At 42.1% G+C, this 22,226-nt stretch overlaps 1 protein-coding gene across 1 annotated transcript in view; it reads left to right on the top strand.

The window, feature by feature from the left end:
* Positions 1–22,226, top strand: part of FBN1 (fibrillin 1) — a 236,126-nt gene that overhangs the window by 205,632 nt on the left and 8,268 nt on the right. The window contains exons 50-62 of the mRNA XM_006085996.3: positions 3,978–4,127; positions 4,477–4,542; positions 4,816–4,932; positions 7,261–7,380; positions 8,938–9,060; positions 9,622–9,753; positions 11,668–11,793; positions 12,345–12,551; positions 13,848–13,973; positions 14,219–14,341; positions 15,707–15,823; positions 16,084–16,212; positions 17,420–17,539. Coding sequence (XP_006086058.1) covers positions 3,978–4,127; positions 4,477–4,542; positions 4,816–4,932; positions 7,261–7,380; positions 8,938–9,060; positions 9,622–9,753; positions 11,668–11,793; positions 12,345–12,551; positions 13,848–13,973; positions 14,219–14,341; positions 15,707–15,823; positions 16,084–16,212; positions 17,420–17,539 — 1,656 coding nt within the window. The remainder of the gene's footprint in view (positions 1–3,977; positions 4,128–4,476; positions 4,543–4,815; positions 4,933–7,260; positions 7,381–8,937; positions 9,061–9,621; positions 9,754–11,667; positions 11,794–12,344; positions 12,552–13,847; positions 13,974–14,218; positions 14,342–15,706; positions 15,824–16,083; positions 16,213–17,419; positions 17,540–22,226) is intronic.

Below are 22,226 nucleotides of genomic sequence, written 5' to 3' on the forward strand. Positions count from 1 at the left end.
GTTGTTTTTGTTGTTCTGTTTTTTCTTGTGTTTTGTTTGTTTGTTTGTTTGTTTTGTGTGTGTGTGTTTGTTGTGTGGTTTTGTGTGTATATGTGTTTGTTTTCCTTTCATATTACCAAATGAGAGGCAATGGATATCACTTAAGATTCTAAAAATTGTGTTTAAAGTCTCAGCGCAGCCATGTTTCGCCTATGGCAAGGTATTTAATCTTTTGTAACCTCCATTTTCTCATTTTGAACAACAATAATACCTGCCCAACCAATCTTATTGAACATGTGACAGAGCTTTTTTACTTTCTGAGTCCTTCATATACAGTGGGGCCTTGACTTACGAGTGTTCCGACTAACAAGTTTTTTGAGATACCAGCTGTCTCTCGGCCGATTTTTTGCATTGAGTTGATAGAGTAATTTGAGTTAATGAGCTCCTTAACAAGCTCGGTCTCAGAACGAATTAAACTGGTAAGTCAAGGCCCCACTGTATTCTTATTATTCTAATCTATTCACTTTTTACTGTACAGCTGGTCACTTAGCTACCTAGTATGTAAAAGTGAGAAAGGGAAGAGTTGAGAATTCTCTGGTTGGCTTGGTCTTATAGGTAGTTACTGGAGGCTGTGGGTTGATTTTGAGGTTGTGGGTTGGGTGGTGCTTGATTCAAGCAGATACTTGGTCTGGATGGTATAGACCAGCCCGATAAATTCTAACTTCTCCCTAGTTTTTGTGTGCCTTTGGGTTGGCCTGAGTTTGGAAAGAAAGTAGTGAGAAACCAGGTGGAATCTGCCTTTGTGGCAAGCCAGAGGAAACTCAGAGGCTATTAATTCAATTTGCACTGGCCCGTCACAGAGCAAGCTAAAGCTGCAGGAAGAATCAGCCCAGCTTGTGAGCAGCCCTGCCACACGCTCAGCTCCAAGAGACAGCACCAGAATTGAGGAATGCAAGCAGGGAAAGCGACTATTGTAGTTCTGATGCAATTTCAAAGGTCATTAAGGGCTCTTTGCAGATGGACTGGTGAACAGGCATCCCAGGAAGCCCTAGTTAAAGTGTGTGGGCAAGCCACAGTTCTCTTTCCCAATGCAAGGCACCTTTGATTAATAAACCAATTCTAGAGAATCACCACAAGCAAATGGAAATCTCCCACAGAGCACAGATTTCACTGGAGCCAGGGAGCAAAGACCCAGGTTTTTCTTATAAGATTAGGAGTCAGGCTTCTATTGCCCATGAAATGTGAAAAGGCCACAGAACTACTGATAATGCTATGAAGGAACAAATGTGATGGATCCTGGCACCCGGAGGTCACAGATGTAAATGAGCCACTCCCACTTACAAAGTTCAGTGAAGATAATTTGTCACTTAGGCTCACCCTAAATGTCCTGTGTTTGAGCCTCTGTGTAAAGCCTAGATTTTTTTTTCCAGGAGTGGGTGGGGTGATGGAGTAGGGTTAGGGAGACTGGGCTAAGGAACAGGGTCAATGATAAAAGGAAGAGAGAATGAACATGTTAACAGACTAGTATTAGAACATGCACGTGTCTAGGTTTCAAAGAAACATTACAAGCTGGAAGACAAAGGAAGGAATTAAGCTTTAATGTATTTGTTGAGACATATTGGCGAGTAGTCACTAAATGATATCTTAAGACATTTGTAGGCATAAATTATAAAAACAGGGCCGATAAACTCAAAACTTTGAGAGAGTGACAATGAACTTGAAGAGTAAAGCAAGTCAAAAGGTGTCCTTGCCATGACTGTATGGCTCAGCTGGTTGGAGCATCATCCTGTACACCAAAAGGTGGCATGTTCAATTCCCTGTCAGGACACACACCCAGATGTTGGGTTCAATCCCTGGCAACTAATCTCTGTTTCTCTCTCTCTCTCTCTCTCTCTCTCTCTCTCTCTCTCCCAATATATAGATTTAAATGTGTCATTCGGGGAACTATCATTTGTTAAATCTTGAAGCTTCTCAGCAAAGCAAACATTTGGTTGGCAGACATGCTGTAGGATGAGGACTGCCTTTTAATTGCTCTTGACCTTCCGAAGAGTAGTTGACTGAAGGGTGCCTGTGAGGTCCTGTCTATAGCAGATATGGAAGTGAAGTAGAAACTAGGGAGATAGTTTATCTGCAAAAGTTGGTTGAAAAAGTTGAACAAGTTCATTGGGGAGGCCAATAGAATTTGACTTAACAGAGCCTCATAAATCAGATAAACAGGCAGACAGATATTTTTACTTTAATTCATGAAAATTTTTCTGATATGATCTTTGACAACTCAGTTATTCTTACATTCTCTCATTGGTCATGAAATAAAAGCTAGGAGAAATGTCTTAACAGAAATGCATAGGTGACTATAATAGTATGCTACCCGAGATTAGAAAACTAACAGAAGAGAGCAGACCTGATCAAAAATAAAAAAAGGGGAATTGTGCAGAAGGAATATGAAAGCATTTCGTTAAAACCTGCAGATTTTGCCTCTGTGTAACTTGAGAGGAGTTTGCAAGGCTCTGGAAGTCAAGTTTGAGGGAAAACACACTCCAGGCTCTTGGATGAGCTCACTTTTTAGAGTCACTCAATTTGCACTGTAAGAAATGGAAAAGTCAGTTGCCAAAATTATGTCGCACAATGTTGGAGAATTTTGTAGGAACTAGATCCCATATTCCATGTTGGAGTCACCAAGAAATAATCAATATTAAAGAAATATGTTCTTTGAAAGAGACAGTATTCTCCCTCTCAGTCACCCCTCTCCCTGCCCTCCTCTTTACCTTCCCTCTCCCTCTGTTAAGTTAAACAAGCTTCTGTTGGTGTGTGTGTTTGTGTGCATGTTCATGTGCAAAATCTGCAGAAAGCTCCGCATCCACTTTGCAGACAGCAACTGCATGAGTAGCTACTGCAGTAGATGACCGTTGTGTTGTGTTCTTTCCAGTCCACAAAATTGCCATGTTTTTATCTGCTCTATGCCTGGAATCTGGGATTTTATTTTGGCTCCAGGGCTTAGGGGACACAAAATAAACAGCACAGTACTAGAACTGGGAGGTCTCCCTTCACCTAGTGTGCTTGCTAAGTGTTATCCCAAACATGTGTAAGCAGAGCTCCCAGTGAAAGGTACTCATGAATGATTCCATCTCTGGATGTCCCCATCCTGAAGTCTCTGATGATATCAGGTTTGAAATGTGACTATCTACATTTTTATTATTTACATCAGGTTATTTGGGAAAACTGGCAAAAATGAGAAATAATATGGTGAAAGTCACATAGATTTGTCCAGATCTCACTACAAAAGTTACCTATGACTATGAAGACTCAGCTCAGTTATTATTATAATCATTTAATCCAGCGGTTCTCAACCTGTGGGTCTCGACCCCTTTGGCGGTCGAACGACCCTTTCACAGGGGTCGCCTAAGACCATCCTGCATATCAGATATTTACATTATGATTCATAACAGTAGCAACATTACAGTTATGAAGTAGCAACGAAAATAATTTTATGGTTGGGTCACAACATGAGGAACTGTATTTAAAGGGCCAGAAGGTTGAGAACCACTGACTTAAGAGGTGTTACTATAGTCATGAGAAGAGGACACATTTAACAGGATGGCTTGTTTCTTTCTTTTTATATATATCATCTTCACCTGAGGATATTTTTTCCATTGATTTTTAGAGAGAGTGGAAGAGAGGGATAAGGGGGGAGAGAGAGAGAGAGAGAGAGAGAGAGAGAGAGAGAAAGAAAGAGAGAGAAACATCTATTTAAGAGAGACACATCAATTGGTTGCCTCCCGCATGCGCCCCAACCAGGGTCGAGGATTGAGCTTGCAACCCAGGTACCTGCCCCTGACCAGAATCGAGCCCTCAACCCTTCAATGCACAAGGCCGATGCTCTGACCACTGAGCAACATCAGCGAGGGGGGGATGGCTTATTTCTTATTCACTATTATACATTAACGATTTAGTGATTTAGTAAGAAAGCAACTGAAGGGCCTCTTGAATTTATGCTGCAGATTTGCGAATGAGCTACTGTTATGCGAAGTTTGAAGGAGGAAAGTGTTCATCACCCAAATCCAGGAACCACTCCAAGCAGGAATGCTGTTGCGCCTTGAAGGGAGAAGGCTGGGGAGATCCCTGTGAGCTGTGTCCCACTGAGCCCGATGGTACGTTTACATCTGTGTTTCTCTTTGACCCATTCAGGGTGCACACTGGCCACAAAATAAGCAAGACCTTAATTTAATTGTAAGTCTAACTAAAATATTCTTTAAAATTATTTTTCCTCAGGAGCTAGGTAGTTCTTTTCTTCTAAACTATGTTATGAATTGGAGCTGCCCAAGTAGTAGGCACGGCAGCTCTGGGACCTTGTTAACTGTCTCTGGTTTCTGGGCTTGTCCCGTTCATTGTTTCCCAATATGTGCAGCATGTGGCAGTTTGGCCGCCACATAATGCTTGGGGAGGAGCCTGTGGCTGGTGCCACTGGTCTGTCTATTAACGAGTATGTCTCCACCACAGAGGCCTTCCGCCAGATCTGTCCCTATGGAAGTGGGATCATTGTGGGACCTGATGATTCAGCAGTTGGTGAGTGGCCTGTGCTAGATTCTCAGCATTTCTATTATCAACTAGCCTCTTCCTTGCTCATTTCCAGTCGTTCTTATTTCTTCACATCTGTCTTCAAAAATTAAGCTCTATTTCTTTGTCTTCTCATTTAGGTAGCAATTGTATTTTGTATTGTGTTTGCGATATTGTATTGTAATAACTATTCCATGGATTAAACACTGAAACAATTATAATTTACCTCTGTGTTTAAAAAATATACCTTGTTATTTACTTTTTCCCTCTCCTATGCTTAAGATATGGATGAATGCAAAGAACCTGATGTCTGTAAACACGGGCAGTGCATCAACACGGATGGCTCCTACCGCTGCGAGTGTCCCTTTGGTTACATTCTGGAAGGGAATGAATGTGTAGGTGAGTGATAAATCGGTTTCTTCCACTGGAATTTTGCAAGTTAAAAATTAAGCTCTACAGCAAGCATATCAAACTCAAAGGCTAGCACAGGCCAAATAAACAAGGATTAAGCTTACATGAGCCACAAAAAACCAAAAGCTTCAATTTTCATAGAAATGTACATTTATTTCAATAGAGACATGCTGAATACAAAGGGCTGAAATGAGTAATCGTTAACATAACAAAATAGAATATTTTAATAAAAATTAATATTTTTTCTTGAACATTAACTTGCCAGACACTGAATAACTGCACAAATTAATAAGCATAACTCAAATAAACCTATTTTTCTTATTCTTCGAAAGCGAAATATTTCCTGTTGCACACACCAAACAACCAAGTTCAACACTAATGACGTGGCAATTGGCTGCTAAAATATTCGCTGCTAGTATTAGTGGAAAGAAATGGTGTGCCTGAGGCACGTAAGGGAAATGAATGCAACACGATTATAGTAATCAGTCATTAGGGAATGTTGTAGTTCCTTATTAATAATTATGTATAACAGGATATTGTAAAAATTAAGTTACAAAATTTTTATTAAAACATTTCTTACAAAGCATTATATTGGCTGGGCCGCAAGTTTGACATGCTTGCTCTACAGCATTCACACCAGGAAGTACAAGTACCAAGATGGAACAGAAATAAATTTTGTTTATTCGTTTATGTATCATTCATCTAGCAGTACTAGCTGAGGCCCCACTATGTGCCAGGCACTTTGTTCGGCTCTATGACTACAGCAGTGAATCAAGACAGCATTGTCCTTCCTTGCATAGACCTTAAGTCTTATGGGAAAGACAGATGCTGGACACATTTGAAAACATAGTGGAAAGGACAATATTATAATGAAAGTCTTTCTGAAATTAAAAAAAAATATATTAATGGTCATAATTTTATTCTCTCAAGATATAAAATACAAAATTTGCCCAGATTTTATTGCACATAGTAATATGAAATGCTATGTACCCAGTGTATTTCCCCTTGTTTTAACCTTCTTATTAAAATTTCAAAGAATGGCTTCTATGGCTGACCTTTGACCTCTTAATTCACACTAACTCCACATGGAATCCAACTATTATGTCTATTTATCTAAGAAATCCAAACCTGAATTAATAATGGCATAAATGCTAAGAGTCTGTGTACATTAGAAAGTGTTCTTTCCACACTGGGAATCGGGGTGTGAGGATTTCAGCTGCAGTGATACCTCTGGGAGCTGAAGCAAGTTCTTTAGGCCTCTTAGAATGTAATATTATGCAGATGGACCAAGTTATTTCTAATTACCTTATAACTCTAAAAATCAATGATATTGTGATTATTAACTTGAAGGAGATATGACATTCCTTACAGTGAAACGAAAGCAAAGTCATCAATGTTTTCTCTCTGGCATCTTCAGTTAGTGCTATGGATGTGAGACATGAGCCTCCTCACCCAGAGTCTCTCTACCGCAGTCTCTTATCTTCACTTGCTGAATTCAGGGCCCAACAGAAGACAGAACCCTTGATGCTAGTCTACTACTTTTCTGTGCCCTACATAGCTAAAATACAATGTTATTTTTCATTCTCCCGCCCCCCCAAAGGAAGACGTTTTAGAATGAGGATTCTAGATGGATGTTTGGAGGCATGTCTATTTTTTGGACCTCCTTGGTAAAACTTGTTCTCTATAGTTATTTAGAGAGATCAGACCCTAAATATATTTCTTTCTAGACTTTCTTCTGCCTAATGTAAACCATCTGGCTTCAACAGAATCAACAAAATCTACTTGGGTCTTGATTTTATCCAGTGTATTAATTTTGCTTAACCTCTGGTCTCTTATTTTGCGTCAGTTTAGTCTTGTATTTTATATCTGGCAAAGCTCCATCATGTTTAAGACTTCTTGGAGAGTGATGTAATGTAAGGCCAAGCTGGAGATGTATTTCTAGCTTTAAGTAAGTGAAAACTTTTGACTTGTGAGAGAAGCATTGCTTAACCCTTTGAACATCTATTCCCACTAGAAGATGTACTTCTTTATAGTGTGGGAGGCTGGAGAAACTCACAGAGCACTATGAGAGCTAGAAACCCAGCTACTGTCACTGTCACTGTCATTGTCACTGCCACAGCCACTTAGCAATTTGGATTTCACAGCTACAAACCTGTGGCAGTAGGACATGTGCATTCCTTCTCTGCAAGGACAGAATGAGAATAAAATAAGACATTACAGATCAAAGTATTCTGATGGAATGAAAGGTATTATCTGAGTCCAAGCCCATTTTCTCTCAATTCATTGTGTTTTGAATATTCTCCTGGTCACCTGCAGATATTGATGAATGTTCTGTGGGCAATCCTTGTGGAAACGGAACTTGCAAGAATGTGATTGGAGGGTTTGAATGCACCTGTGAGGAGGGATTTGAGCCTGGTCCAATGATGACTTGTGAAGGTAAGACTCTTAAATTCATAATAGTTGGTTACATGTTCTGATCTTGGAAGCAACAGTTGGTTAATTATAATTCTTAATATGAAATACCACTCAGGATGTATAGAATAAAAAACATCTGGGCCGGATGGGCCATTCCATCTTTTCTTCTCTGTGTGGCCTCCTCTCTGTAGGGAGTATCTGAAAAAGATACAGATGGTTCATGGCACAAGTTATGCTGCAGATCATGCAGAGTTCTTGGTGGTGTCTCCCTGCTACTGATATTTGTATACAACTATTCCCTTCTTTCGTACTTTCCATTTTCCCCTTCTGTCTTAAGTTTCATCTTCCATGCTCCCTTTCTTTTTCTCCTCTGCTTTTTCTTTTCTATTCATAGAAACATCTACCCACTGAGGTAACCACCAACATACTGCAGCCATCACAGCAAAAGAGATTGCCTATATGGTATACGTGTCTGCCAGTGTGGCTGGAAGACTGTATGGAAAGAAAGCAAAGGGAGAGAGTGTCTAGAGGAGTGGTTCTCAAAGGATGGTCCCTGGACCAGCTACATCAGCATCACCTGTGAACTTGTTAGGGCTCCAAATTTTTAGGCCTCATCCCAGACCTCCTGAATCAGCAACTCTAAGATTGGGGCTCAGCAGCCCTCCAGGTGATTCTGATGTGTTCTCTAGTTAAAAACCACTGGTCTAAGAAAAGCATGAAGGGAAAATGAAGGCAGAGAGTAAAGTTGGTATTAAAATGAGCTCTGCATGAGAAATATGGCCCATCGGTACCCACTGTTGAAGTTGTGAATGGATATTCCAAGGCTGTAACTAGTCATCATCTGGGGTCTCACTGATGATCACAGTTGGCATCAGTGGCCTTAGGGAGAAACATGATCATCAAGATGGTCTGTTTTAACCCTGATTTTCCAAAACACATTCTGATGTTTTCAAATTATGAAATCTACAGAAATCACTTTGACCCACTAACAGTAAAGTCATTCCCACCTATTGAAGGCTCTAACCTGGGCATCAGTGGGAACTAGGTATCTCTGTAAGTGTATAATAATTCGCAACACTATTTGCTTGGGTATAAGGAACACTGTTATTTAACCGAAGCCTCTTCTATATGGGGAAAGGGAGGTGTTTAACAGTCATGGAGGGGTCTGCTTCTGTCCTGACAGCAATTGACTTGGCACTTGTTTGGGCTGAATGGGGTAAAACTGATCGCCACTCCATGTGACTTTGTGGGTGGCAAGTGATCATCTTGAGGCTTCAAAGCAAGAATTTTAGAACAGCTCCCTCTATACAGGTGACCTCATCCATCTAAATAACAATTCATAATTACACAGGAATAACAACCATAAACTTGACTGTGCTGGGAGCATCAGGGTGCATGGCCACCCTACTGATACCAATTATAAAATAACCAGATCATTTTATAACTCCCCGAAAACCAGACTGCTTGGTCCACTCATGTTTATAACAATGAAGCATTTCAGCTTTTGGTAAAAGTAGATTCCTTTTTTCTTTTGGTTGATGTCCATAACCCATTATTTTCTTACTACCTCTGCTGCAGATGTAAACGAGTGTGCCCAGAATCCTCTGCTCTGTGCTTTCCGGTGTGTAAACACTTATGGGTCGTATGAATGCAAATGTCCTGCTGGCTATGTCCTAAGAGAAGACAGGAGGATGTGCAAAGGTGAGACATTCATGTTCAAGGTCATCCAAGCCAGAGAGCTCTAACACGATGATGGGAGATGTCCCTCCAAAGCTTCTAATCATAGAGAAGGGCTGGGAATTGGGGAACACTGCTGTAGCTCATGGACATTATGAGGGTTGTCACTGCTACCTTTCCTAGTAAATTGTTGCTTGAGGCTTCAAGCTGAGTCGAGGGCTGCACTGCAAATCCCTTTTAGTTCACTCTGCGTTGCATGCCAGCCATGCCACAAATGTGAAGACAGAAAGAAAAGAAGACATTTCCCCACATTCAGGAAGTTCTATATGAAGAGGTTGAGATGGAGGTATTCAATTAATCAAAAAGTATTAAAAACCATGCTTCCTGCTTTTGAAGAGGTTACCAGTTAGTTAGGGAACAATTTCTTCAAGTTCATAAGTGGTTAGAAGACCTCTTCTCATTCTTGGGAGGCCACAGAGTGCAACAATGCAAAAGGAAATAGGTTACTTAATACTGTTTTATGTGTAAAAGGCAAGAAATTAACGCAGCTTCTCTTATAAATTTGTGGTTGCACATTCTTTCCAGACCTGGATGAGTGTGAAGAGTTGAAGCATGACTGTGCTGAAAAGCAAATGGAATGCAAGAACCTCATCGGCACGTATATATGCATCTGCGGACCTGGGTATCAGCGCACACCTGACGGGGAAGCCTGCGTAGGTAAGAGAATCCCTGCAGAAGGAGCTCTGAGTGAGTCAGAAGTGACACGGACACTGAATCCTTATGGGCACTATGTTCTTGGCCAGAGCCATTTTGCCCCTCTTAACCTCATGCCGTAACTTCCAGTGGAGGCCCCCTTGTCTCTTGATGATCTGTGAATCCCATGAGCTCTGTGATTTTCTCCCTCTGAGCTGGCCTTTGCCTACTTTCTCAGCCCATTTTGCTTCCAGGATTGGAATATTGGGTGTTTCCTCTATTTCCTTCCTTCACATTTTTGTACTCCTTTGTTTTGGGGTCAGTTCCACTTACTGCATTGGAATGTCTCCCTGTTGACCCAACTTTGCTACCAGTACCCTGACATTGAGTTCTGATGCCAGGTCCTGAACAAGGAACATCACTAAACCATCACTAAACCAGTGGGATCCATCTCCAGAGAATGGTATTGTGCAGAGTGGGTCCCAGGCAATGGTATTTTAAGGCTCCTCCAAATTCCTATCGTGTGGATCCAGCATTAAAAACCACAGCTTTAGACTAGAGGTTGGCACACCACAGTGTGAGGTTCAAATCCAGCCTGCCAGCCCACCACCTCTTTATTTAAATGGAGTTGTATGGGAACACAGCTCTAATCATTCAATTATTGTCCATGCCGGCTTTCCTGCCACAATGGCAGAGCAGAGTAGAGCACTTGCAACAGAGACCATATGGCCTGCAAAGCCTAAAATTTACTATATATTTATAGTCATACTGTAGTATTAGTATTACCTACAGAAAGTTTGCTGACCACTGCTTTAGACAAGAAATACAGGAGAAAATTACTAGAAAACTCCCACATGCATCCCTTTCCTTTTTAATAATCAGTGACATTAGAAAACATATTTTATGTTGTCAGTCAAGAATCTTAAGGACCTCACCATCCCCTTCCTCTGTAAGAAACAGAATTAAATAGTCATTAAAGAGCAGACTTTAAAAGCACAGGAAAAGGGTGTGGACTGATGATCCCATTCTGGGTCTTCTGGGATCTGTGCTGTTGACTCTCAGCGGCACATCAGAGCCGGAGAGCTTGGGTTCTACGCCAGAGATTCTGAATCACTTGGTCTGCCACTGGGGTTTTTAACCTGTTCGAGCCCTCTCAGGGTGTCACCTTCCAACTCTCTGCCTCTCTGTTTGAGATCTGTGCCTCAGGGGTTTGGAACTATTCTTTCAAATGGGATGCACCTAGTCAAATTATCTCATCAGACACTTCTAAGAATCTCAAGCTATTTGAATGCTTTTCTCTGAACCTGGGAGATTGAACTATGATTTATTCTTTCTTAAGAACATTGTTGAAGTATTATAATAAACATAATCTAAATTGAACTGGAAGGTTAGTCTAGATAACTTCCTTAGGTTGTAGCTGACTATTGCAAATATTATTCTACTGAATTATTGCAATATTTCTTTAATATGTTGATTTTAAAATTAAAATTTTTTTCCCTTCATTTGAAATGATCCTTTGAGAATCCCCTTTATGTACAGATATGGAAAATTTTAAATTTTATGAAGTGAAAAACTGGAAGTGTACATAAAATACTATCATCTATGTTTTAAGTATATGAAAATGCCATCAATTATGTTTTTTAAAGGCTGGAGGTACACACACAGATGTATGTATTTGCTTGTATGTGTGCAATTCATCTGGGGGAAGACACATTAGTAACGCAGTTGACTCCTTGGAGGGGAATTTGGTGGCTGGGGGATAGGGAGAAAGGGGAAATTTTGCTGAATTATGTTCTTATACTTTTTGTATTTGGGACCATGTGAATAGCTTACCTAGTATTCACAAACTAAATTTAAAAAAAGAAAGAAAGAGTCCATTCTTGTACAAAGTGGTCAGATGACTCCTCTTGTTTTCGGTCCTTCAATGAAACCGCACAGATGAGAATGAATGCCAGACCAAGCCAGGCATCTGTGAGAACGGGCGCTGCCTCAACACCCGGGGGAGCTACACCTGCGAGTGCAATGACGGCTTCACAGCCAGCCCCGCCCAGGATGAGTGCCTCGGTGAGTATGTGCAGCGGGATGCCTTTGTAACCTGGCCTCCACACTGGGGTGCTTGGAACCCAGATCTCTTCTTTGAAATAATAGAGACTGTCAGAATTTCAGGAAAGGTTGAAAATGTTCCTATTTGGGAGAGGACTCAGTGACTGATTGTCCATTGGGCTTAGCACCACCCTGCAGCTCAGTTCTTCCCTTACTAATTGTATCACTGAATCACTTGTTTGAAATTTCCTTCTGCCTTTTTAAACGCTTGGTGCTCAGGATGCTTCCATATGTTTCTCTGCTTCCATGGCATGACTATACTTCTGGGAGCAGATAGAGTCACAACCTTGTCCAGACCAATGCTTTTCTGCCTGCTTACTGAATTTCTTATTTGTCTCCTCAGATGTCATCCTTTCTCTCTCACTGCAGTTTCCAGCTTTCCCTTCTCGCTCCTTCTCATCAGGGTAAAGTGTTATATCTCTTGTGGGTTTCATATCTGACCAAATTTTTGATAGCTTGCTGTGCTTAGAACATTTCCTAAAATCTTCCTTTTAATATAATGTCCCTTCCAGACAACCGGGAAGGGTACTGCTTCACGGAGGTACTCCAGAACATGTGCCAGATCGGTTCGAGCAACAGGAACCCCGTCACCAAGTCGGAGTGCTGCTGTGATGGAGGGAGAGGCTGGGGTCCCCAGTGCGAGATCTGCCCTTTCCAGGGGACTGTGGCTTTCAAAAAACTCTGCCCCCATGGCCGAGGATTCATGACCAATGGAACAGGTACTTCCCTTTGTTCTGGTTTATTACCAATGGAGCAGGTAATTCATTTGGTCCAAAAATACTTGCAGAGAATTTGTTTATTTGTTCTATGAAAAACAGAGAATATGGAATCTGCAATATGAACCTAGGCTGAGTTGCATAGTGGAGGTTGACAAAAATTTTTCATTACAATATTTTAGATATTCAAGGCCATATTGCCAAAGTGTCCTGAATAAGTTGTGTGTGCTAGGGTTCCTGCCTCTGCTTTATAAGGAGTCTTCAACTTTTTATTATTTATTTATTTATTTATTTATTTATTTATTTATAAATCCTCACCCGAGGATATGTTTTTATTGATTTTTAGCAAGAGAGGGAGAGGGAAAGGGAGAGGGAGAGGGGGAGGGAGAGAGAGAGAGAGAGAGAGAAGAAATATTGATTAATTGCCTCCCACATGCACCCTGACTGGGGATTGAACCCACAACCTTTTGATGTGTGGGATGATGATGCTCCTCCAATCAGCTGAGCTACCTGGACAGGGCAGGAGTCTTCAACTTTTTAAACAAAAGTTTGTTATAAGTGTTGTTGGTTACTCAGAATATAATTTTTAGATAAATCTTAAAATAAATGTACATTAAATTCCTAAAGTAGTGCACCAATATGTATTTCAACTCTTGAAATTGACTGAAATATACTGTATAAAAGTATGCTGGATTTATGTTCATGTTAGAAAGATGTGATTAATGGTAGAATAACAGAACTGGGTAGATTGGATGGGGTGACCAAAACAAATTTATGATTTTTTGGAGGAAAAATTGAAATGGTGGAAAGCACTCATTTCTTGAGACCAATGAGGGTAGGCTAAAGTGCATTTCAGAGTAAACTTGAAAAATTTCAGGAAAAACATTAGCTGTTGGTACAAAATGGTTATTTGGCAATCAAAGGTGAAGAAATCGCTGGTAGTGACCCCCACCAAGCAGTAAGTGGATAGGTGGGTCAAGACTGTAGTGGTAAACTAATCAGGCTAGGAGAAAACTTTAAAAATAATTTCTTTCTAAATTTATACCGTTTTCCTCCCGTGGGTCATAGAACATCTACATCATCTAGACATATTTAGCTACAGTCTGATAAAGTTATTCTTTGCCTTTCAAAATAGTTAGCATTACATGTGAAATGTATGCTGTCATTCCTTTGGTTTAATTTCTTAGGTCCATAATTTAGTATCATAGTTCATTAGTACTTACACTGAAGTGATCCTTACATATTATTGTTGTCCACTTTAATGCCTTTCTTTTTTAATTTCTGTTTATTAAATTACAGATATTGATGAGTGCAGGGTTATCCATGACGTTTGCAAAAATGGGGAATGTGTCAATGACAGAGGATCATATCACTGCATTTGTAAAACCGGCTACACTCCCGACATCACTGGGACTTCCTGCGTAGGTAAGTATTCTGTTTCTTCTGGTTTATTAACTCTAGATAAAATAGTAGATTATGGCAAAAAAAAATCCTCAAACTAAAAAAATCTAAAAAGCCTGTGTAAATTCATAAGAAAACCTAAGACAAGGATCAAACACTTCACAGAGTTTACTTTTTCTCAAAACAAAAATTCTTTGTTCGACCTTATGGGTATTGATATTTATGCATCTTTTTAGATAGGTAGTCACACTGTATCTCTTTGATCATAGACCTGAACGAATGCAACCAGGCTCCCAAACCCTGCAATTTTATCTGCAAAAACACAGAAGGGAGTTACCAGTGTTCCTGCCCGAAAGGTTACATTCTGCAGGATGATGGAAGGAGCTGCAAAGGTAAAGTAAAATGTGCCTTCACCCACTCACCTGCCTCCAGGGCACAAGGTTGCCGAAAGACCCTCTCTACACACAGGAGGTGCTCCCCTGGTGTTAGAGCCTGGATGGAGGCTCCCTATGCGGGAGGGAAGGGAGATGGCAGAGGACCAGTGGCAGCAACTATCCTTACAGTGTGCCCCTTGGGCATCCATAGGGGCCTTCCCTGAGCCTCTCAGAGGCAGCAGGACCAGTTCTACAAGGTCCTGCCCTGCAGGAGCTTATCTGAGACATAAATGTCACAATGAATTAAGAAGCAGCCAAAGCTTCAACAAAAATCCCTTATCGACCCAGGATTTTTGCAAAATTCTGTTGGTGTAAACATACTCCTGTGAACAACTTCCTCAACATTAAGGACTCCATATATTGAGTGAATGCACTAGTGAGTCATACTTAAGGATAATTTGGAAAATGAGGGATTTGGAGAAGGTAGACCAGATGGCAGAACGAGAGTTAGAGTATTCTGCCATGAAGTCTTGAAGGAGAAAGAGGGAAATAAAGAAGTTAAATGGTGGGATGGAGTGGAAGTGGGGAGCAGAGGGAAGGAGGGAGAGAAGGAGGGAAGAAGGGAGGAAGAGTCCTGCATTTGCAGTGATTTTTTTTAAATTGAAATTCTACTTAAATTTGGAACCCACTTGGTATTTCCCGATGTTATTTATAGCAATGGAGTTGAGAATGAACCTTAACTTTCTGGCAGTGAGGAAAGAAGCCTGGTCAAAGCGGAGGATTTTATTGAGACGTGAGGAATAATCTGTAGGCAGTTTTATCGGAATGAGTATTTTTCTTTCCTTTTTTCCCTTCCTGATTGCTCAATTTTTTTTATCCCAAGGAGGATCTCTAAACAAAAAGTTTTGTTTTGTTTGGTTTGGTTTGGTTGACCAACTCCTTTGAGCAGAATAAAAAACAGCAAAGAATGAAGTGAACAAATTTTCAGCCTCAACATTTTTTTTCCGTTTCAGCTTAAATAGATCTTTTCAACATTCTGGAAATCTTTTGAGAATCCCTAGTCTCTTACCTCATTTAAAGTTTATTTAAAATTTTATAACTGACCTGAAATTTCTTTCTTGAGGGATTCCCACTTTCCCCTAACTAAAGAGAATTGGGTTTTCCTTGGATTCCCCCAAAGAGCTACATTTTTCATCTAAATTGAGACCACGTTTTATCTTTCAAACTCCTCTCTCCTGGGTGCTCCCAGCCATTTGCTTGGCTCTGTTCTGGCCAGGCACACTTGAGTCAGAGAGATGAAAACTCAGAGCTTCCTCCTAAGGCAGCTTCTAGGTACGCGTGCTGTCAGCTCTACTCCAATGCCCGTCTTGCACTTTCTTGTAGATCTTGATGAGTGTGCAACTAAGCAGCACAACTGTCAGTTCCTGTGTGTTAACACCATTGGCAGCTTCGCTTGTAAATGTCCTCCTGGCTTTACCCAGCACCACACTGCCTGCATTGGTAAGTGGGGAGGAAAGGACCCTCTGTGGGAGATAGCTATTCCTTTAAGTTCTTCTGTTGTTGGAGTAAGAAGATAAAAACTCGGGAAAATATGGGGGTACATATATGTGTGTATGTGCATGTGAACAAGTACATGTGAGCAGTTACAGGCCTTTTTGGGTCTTTTCTAAGTGAATCATCCATCTCTCTTCCTTTTAAATAACAGAAAGAGAGCTTCAGGGAATTATCCCCCCTGCCTTTACCTACCCTGTCTCTTACAGATAACAATGAGTGCACCTCGGACATCAACCTGTGTGGGTCCAAGGGCATTTGCCAGAATACTCCTGGGAGCTTCACCTGTGAATGCCAGCGGGGATTCTCACTGGATCAGAGTGGCGCCAGCTGTGAAGGTGGGTAGCGCCCTCAGCTCCATCCAGCTGGTGGGTCCCTCTGGGGGGCCTGTGTGACTGTCAACACCTTCATCATCGTCCTCTATGTGATATCACACCTGAGCACCTGAAGACAGGAAAGGTTTACCTGATTTGCACAGGTCCCATACCTTAGCAATCCCGTCTTTTGTTCTCATGCTTGATTGTGTCGATAGCCATGCCTTTCGTAGGTATTTCTGCCCAGTTATTCATTTAATTGAATAAGAAAAGTCAAGAAAAATAACTAGATTCCTGAATTTTATTCATTAATTTTCAGGTCATTGGATTCAGAGTCATGAAAGGATTCCCCCAATGTGGATTAAACATATGAGGAAAGCCCTTCTGATAATGTATAATTAAAAGTTTAAACCATTTTTTTTAGCAATTTACCTTTGTATTGACATTTTTTGGTTTCTAATTCTGGTACAAGTAAGCAAATATAAATAATTTACACAGCTAACCCATAAAGTGCCTGTGTGCTTTGCATTAATTTCTTCATCATTTTTATTTTTAGACTTTACCAGGGATATCCGAATATTTTTCTCCTTAAACTTAACAAACCTCCAGAGTAGATATTCTTAAAGGTTTGGGTGGTGGAATAATTTTTAAAAATAAAAACAGTTATGGGGATGTAAAGTGCAGCATAGGGAATATAGTCAATAATATAGTGATAACTACAATGGGTACTAATCAGAGTGATCACTTCATGAGTTATATAAGTGTCTAATCCAGCCGTGGGCAAACTACAGCCCGCGGGGCCGGATCCGGCCCGTTTGAAATGAATAAAACTAAAAAAAAAAAAAGACCGTACCCTTTTATGTAATGATGTTTACTTTGAATTTATATTAGTTCACACAAATACTCCATCCATGCTTTTGTTCCGGCCCTCCGGTCCAGTTTAAGAACCCATTGTGGCCCTCAAGTCAAAAAGTTTGCCCACCCCTGGTCTAATCACTGGGTTGTACAATATGTAATATTGTATGTCAACTGTAATGGAAAACTAAATTTTTAAAAATCTAGCTCAGAAAACAAACAAACAAAAATCAACAACCGTGGAATAATTTTTTTCAGGGTCAGATTTCCTTTGAAAATGGCTTTCACTTTAGCACACATATAAATGTTGCTTCAGAGAATGCCTCTGAGACAAGTAGGAATGTGGCTTAAAGGCGACTGCACCTCCTTTTTTCAGACGTGGACGAGTGTGAAGGAAACCACCGCTGCCAGCACGGCTGCCAGAACATCATCGGGGGCTACCGGTGCAGCTGCCCACAGGGCTACCTCCAGCACTACCAGTGGAACCAGTGTGTTGGCAAGTACTTTTCCTTCTGAGCAAGAGGAATTGCTCTAAGCTCCTTAGAGTCAAAATGCTGCTTTCTCTCTGGAAACTTATTCTTGTCACGGAAGCAACAAATACTCATTTAAAACTGCCCTAAGCCATGGCCAGTGTGGCTCAGTGTTTAGCGGGTTTGATGCCTGGTCAAGTGCCTGTACCTGGGTTGCAGGTTCACTCCCTGGTCCTGGTCAGAATGCATGTTGGACGCAACCACTTGAGGTGTCTTTCTCACATCAATAGTTCTCTCTATCTTTCTCACTTTCCCTCCCACTCTCTCTCTAAAAATGGATGGACAAATATCCTCAGGTGATGATTAACAATAAATAAGTAAATAAATAAATAAATCTGATATAATAAAAGCCTAATAAGCAAATCGACTGAAGAGTGGAACGACTCGTTGTTATGAGACGCACTTCCCCCTGGTGGTCAGTACGCTCCCATGAGGGAGTGCTGCTCAGCCAGAAGCCAGGCTCATGGCTGGTGTGTGCAGGGGTGGTGGCAGGAGCCTCTTCCACCTCTGTGGCAGCGCTAAGGACCCCTTGGGGGTTGTCCACCTGTCGGCTTAGGCCTACTCCCCACAGCAGGCGGACAACCCCTGAGGGGTCCTGAACTGCGAGAGGGCGCAGGCCCAGGTTGAGGGGACCGTCCCCCCAGGGCACGAATGTCTTGCACCGGGCCTCTAGTAATAAAATAAAATAAAATAAAACTGCCCTAACTTGGTTGAAACCAGAGGGAAGATACAGCCTTCACAAAATAGCAAACTAAGAAAAAAATGATAGAGGACACTTCAAAGCATTTGAAATGAAAAAGTTTAAGTCAGTTTATGGACTCCCAATATCCCCCTGCCCTTCTGTTGCCTTGCTAGTCTACTTGGCCCACACTTGACTTCTGTAAACATTAGGAGCTGACAAAATCCTACTTCTGACTAAAAAATGTCAGCCAGCTAGAGGCCATTATGAGCAACTGTTGGTCTGAAGATGCAAAAGTGGTTCCATTCAGCTCTGCACATCTTTGGGGCAGAGAGCAAGTAGCAGACACAGCGATTTTTTTTTCAGAATTGCTTAATTCTTTTGAAAATTAAGGAGACCACAGGCTCTCTCATTAAATTGAAATTATGTCATTTTTGATTGCACAATGTCATGGGAAAATAACTTTTTGTTGTTGTTGTTAATCTTCACCCGAGGATATTTTTTCCATTGATTTTTAGAGAAAGTGGAAGTTAGGACAGGTCACCGGAAGGGAGGGAGGGGGAGAGAAACATAGATGTGAGAGAGAGACACAGCTATTGGCTGCCTCCCACACGCTGGGGATTAAACCTATAAGGCACTTGATCAGGAATCGAACCCGAATTCCTTTGGTCCACAAGCGGCACTCTAACCCAGTGGTCAGCAAACTGCGGCTCATGAGCCACATGCGGCTCTTTGGCCCCTTGAGTGTGGCTCTTCCACAAAATACCACGTGTGGGCGCACACATACAGTGCGATTGAAACTTTGTGGCCCATGCGCAGAAGTCGGTATTTTGTGGAAGAGCCACACTCAAGGGGCCAAAGAGCCACATGTGGCTCACGAGCCGCAGTTTGCCGACCACTGCTCTAACCACTAAGCAACATCGGCCAGGGCTAATTCTTAATGCACATCAGAGAATTCAAACATGGTGAGTTTAGAGGGACCCCTGATCCACCTAGCAGCCTGAGCTCTTTGATTTCCTGTTGAGGACCTGGAAGCTCAAGGAGGAGAGGGAAGTTGTCTTTATACAGGTTCTCTTGTGATATGTCTGGAGATAGAGCCCAAGGCTCTTAACTTTAAGCATCACTCCTGTTTTCACTCCAGAAGCATCTGTGACCTGTCCCAGCTGCCACACTGTAGGGGAGCCCTCCTTAGCAAAGGCAAGAGAATTCCTTGTCTTGTCTTTTGTTAGGGACGTGGGAGTGGCTGCTCCGCATTGCCTTGCTTCACTTTACTCCAAACAGACACGTCATTCAGTGTTTTCATTTGTCAAAATTGTGTCTCTCTCATCTGGTTTGATTTATTACAAGACAGTTTTGCAGAAGTGAGTAGGATTGGCTAAAATGACCCCAGTGCTAGAGGAGTTTAGACCGCACGTGTTGCTGACCAGCTGTCTGGTTTTAATAAAAATGCCTTCACTGTTATGGGCTCAGGAAGGTCTTGGATTTTAGTTACCAAATTCTGACACTTTCCACAGACTTTCAGAGTGAGTTGTCCTCGTTATGTAGGTTCCTTGAATTAAATTAGACCTGGGTGCGGGGGCGGGAGGTGGGGGAGCGGGAGGGCGGGCAGGGAGGATAAGAGAGGTGAGATCCACCACGGTTGAGCTTTTGCCCTTCTTTCCCTCCCTCCTCTCCCTACCTTCAGTCCAGGGATAGTAGAGATGGCCAGGTCGTGCCCTAGTTGTCTGGGGATTCAACTTTGGCCCCATGAAGATCATCTCCTGGCTGAAGTTATAGATAAATACATTGATTAAGAAGCAAGAAGAGCCCTGGTCAGTGTGGCAGTTGGTTGAGCATCGTCCCATGCACCAAAGGGTTGCCAGTTTGATTCCTGGCCAGGGTGCATACCTGGGGTTGATCCCAGTCAGGGTGTGTGCAGTAGGCAACCAATTGATGTTCCTCTCTCACATTGATGTTTCTCTCCCTGTGTGTCCCTTCCTCTCTCTCTCTAAAATCAATTTTTAAAAAACATATTTTTTTAAAAAGAAGCAAAAATAGGTTTGGGAGTTTTTGATGCCCAAAAGATACCAGTCCAAACGTAGCTCATAATTCTTGAGAATTATAGTTATCCAGAGTGAGGGTGGCCTTGGGTCAGAATGGCTTCCCCAGCGCCATGCAGACCAGAGCAGATCTCTTAGACCAGCCCAGCCTGAAGGTCACTCTCAGAGGATGGATGGGTTTGGGACCAGAAGCCACTGGATTTCATTGTTTTCTAAGAAATATCAAACTTACAGCTTGCGGTTGGTGTTGGCCCATTTTGACCTAGAGAAAATGAGTAAAAGAAAGCCCATCCTACATTTTGAAATTCTCCCAGTGGTTCTTCATGCCACAGCTAACACTATGCACACCAAAAGCTGACAACTTTTATTTTCGAGGACAGGGTGGGTAGGTCTCAATCTGCTTAAAAGTATTTTTTGGAGACCCTAAGGCTGTTTCAATAAAATTAGAATTGTCCTTTTTTAATAAAAAGAACAAAACCCTCACCAATTTAAGAACCAACAGAAAGAATAAAACAAAGATTTGAGAGTGTAGAAAAATTCCTTGTGGAGCCCTTTGCTCCAGGTGCACAAGGTGAAAAGGTCAGGAAAAGTGCAAAGCATGTTAAACAAATTGTGGTGTTTGTATATTGATAAAAAAGGGTGAGTGCACTGAGTATTGTCAAGCTGTAAATACTGAACATTTGCCAACTTCTTATCTTAATTCGTGCTCCACTCTACCCCACCTCTCCAACCCCGATAAACAAGTTTAATTTAAACTTTACTAGATTCTCTGGGATGAAAAAAATGTAAAATAAATAGGAAAGGATATGAAAGTGGCGGGGAGTTCAACTAAATTGATGCTCAAAGTGCAAAAGGACTTTAGAGGTTATCTAGTCTGACCTTATTCCTAATATACAAACCCTATTCCTACCTCCCTGGTCATCCACGTTTGATATAAATGCCACCTTGATGGGCACTTTCTCCCAACATAGGCCAATCTCTATATAGAAAACATTAATTCTTAGAAATGTCTTTTTCATAGAGAATGAACTTTTCCTCCCTCTAACTTCTAACCATTGCTCCTATTTCTGTATCTTAGGGAAAAACACACCATGACAGGTCGTTTCCCACATATACCTATGCCTTAGGGATTTTATCAGTCACTAGAGGCCCGGTGCACAGATTCGTGCACCAGTGGGGTCCCTCAGCCTGGCCTGTGGGGATTGAGCCAAAACCGGGTCTCTGGCATCCCCTGAGGGGTCCCGGATTGCAAGAGGCACCCCGGAATCAGACTCCCTCCTCTCTAATTCTGGTGGGTCACCTGAGAACCGCAGCTGCCAAGTCACTGCAGCTTGCCAGGTCCTGTGTTGAGCATCTGCCCCCTGGTGGTCATTGCACGTCACAGCTACCAGTTGGACGGTTGAATGGTCAGACAGTCGCTTAGGCTTTTATATATATACTAGAGGCCTGGTGCACAAAAATTTGTGCACTCAGGGGGAGGGGTCCCTCAGCCCAACCTGTGCCCTCTTGCAGTCTGGGATCCCTCGGGGGATGACCACCTGCTGGCTTAGGCCTGCTCCCCAGGGGATTGGGCCTAACCTGGCAATCAGACATCCCTCTGGCAGCCTGGCAGCCCTCGGGGGATGTCCACTTGCCAGCAGGGAGCAGACCTAAGCTGCAGTCGGACATCCTTAGCGCTGCTGAGGAGGCAGGAGAGGCTCCCACCACCACCGCTGTACTGGCAGCCATCAGCCTGGCTTGTGGCTGGGCAGAGCTCCCCCACGTGGGAGCGCACTGACCACCAGAGGGCAGCTCCTGCATTGAGCATCTTCCCCCTGGTGGTCAGTGTGTGTCATAGTGACCAGTCATTCCCAGTCTTTATGCTGTTAGGGTCAGTTTGTATATTACCCTTTTACTATATAGGATAGAGGCCTGGTGCACGGGTGGGGGCCGGCT

The sequence above is a fragment of the Myotis lucifugus genome, unplaced genomic scaffold (assembly GCF_000147115.1).
Source record: "Myotis lucifugus unplaced genomic scaffold, Myoluc2.0 scaffold_23, whole genome shotgun sequence".
NCBI classification, from domain to species: Eukaryota; Metazoa; Chordata; class Mammalia; order Chiroptera; family Vespertilionidae; genus Myotis; species Myotis lucifugus.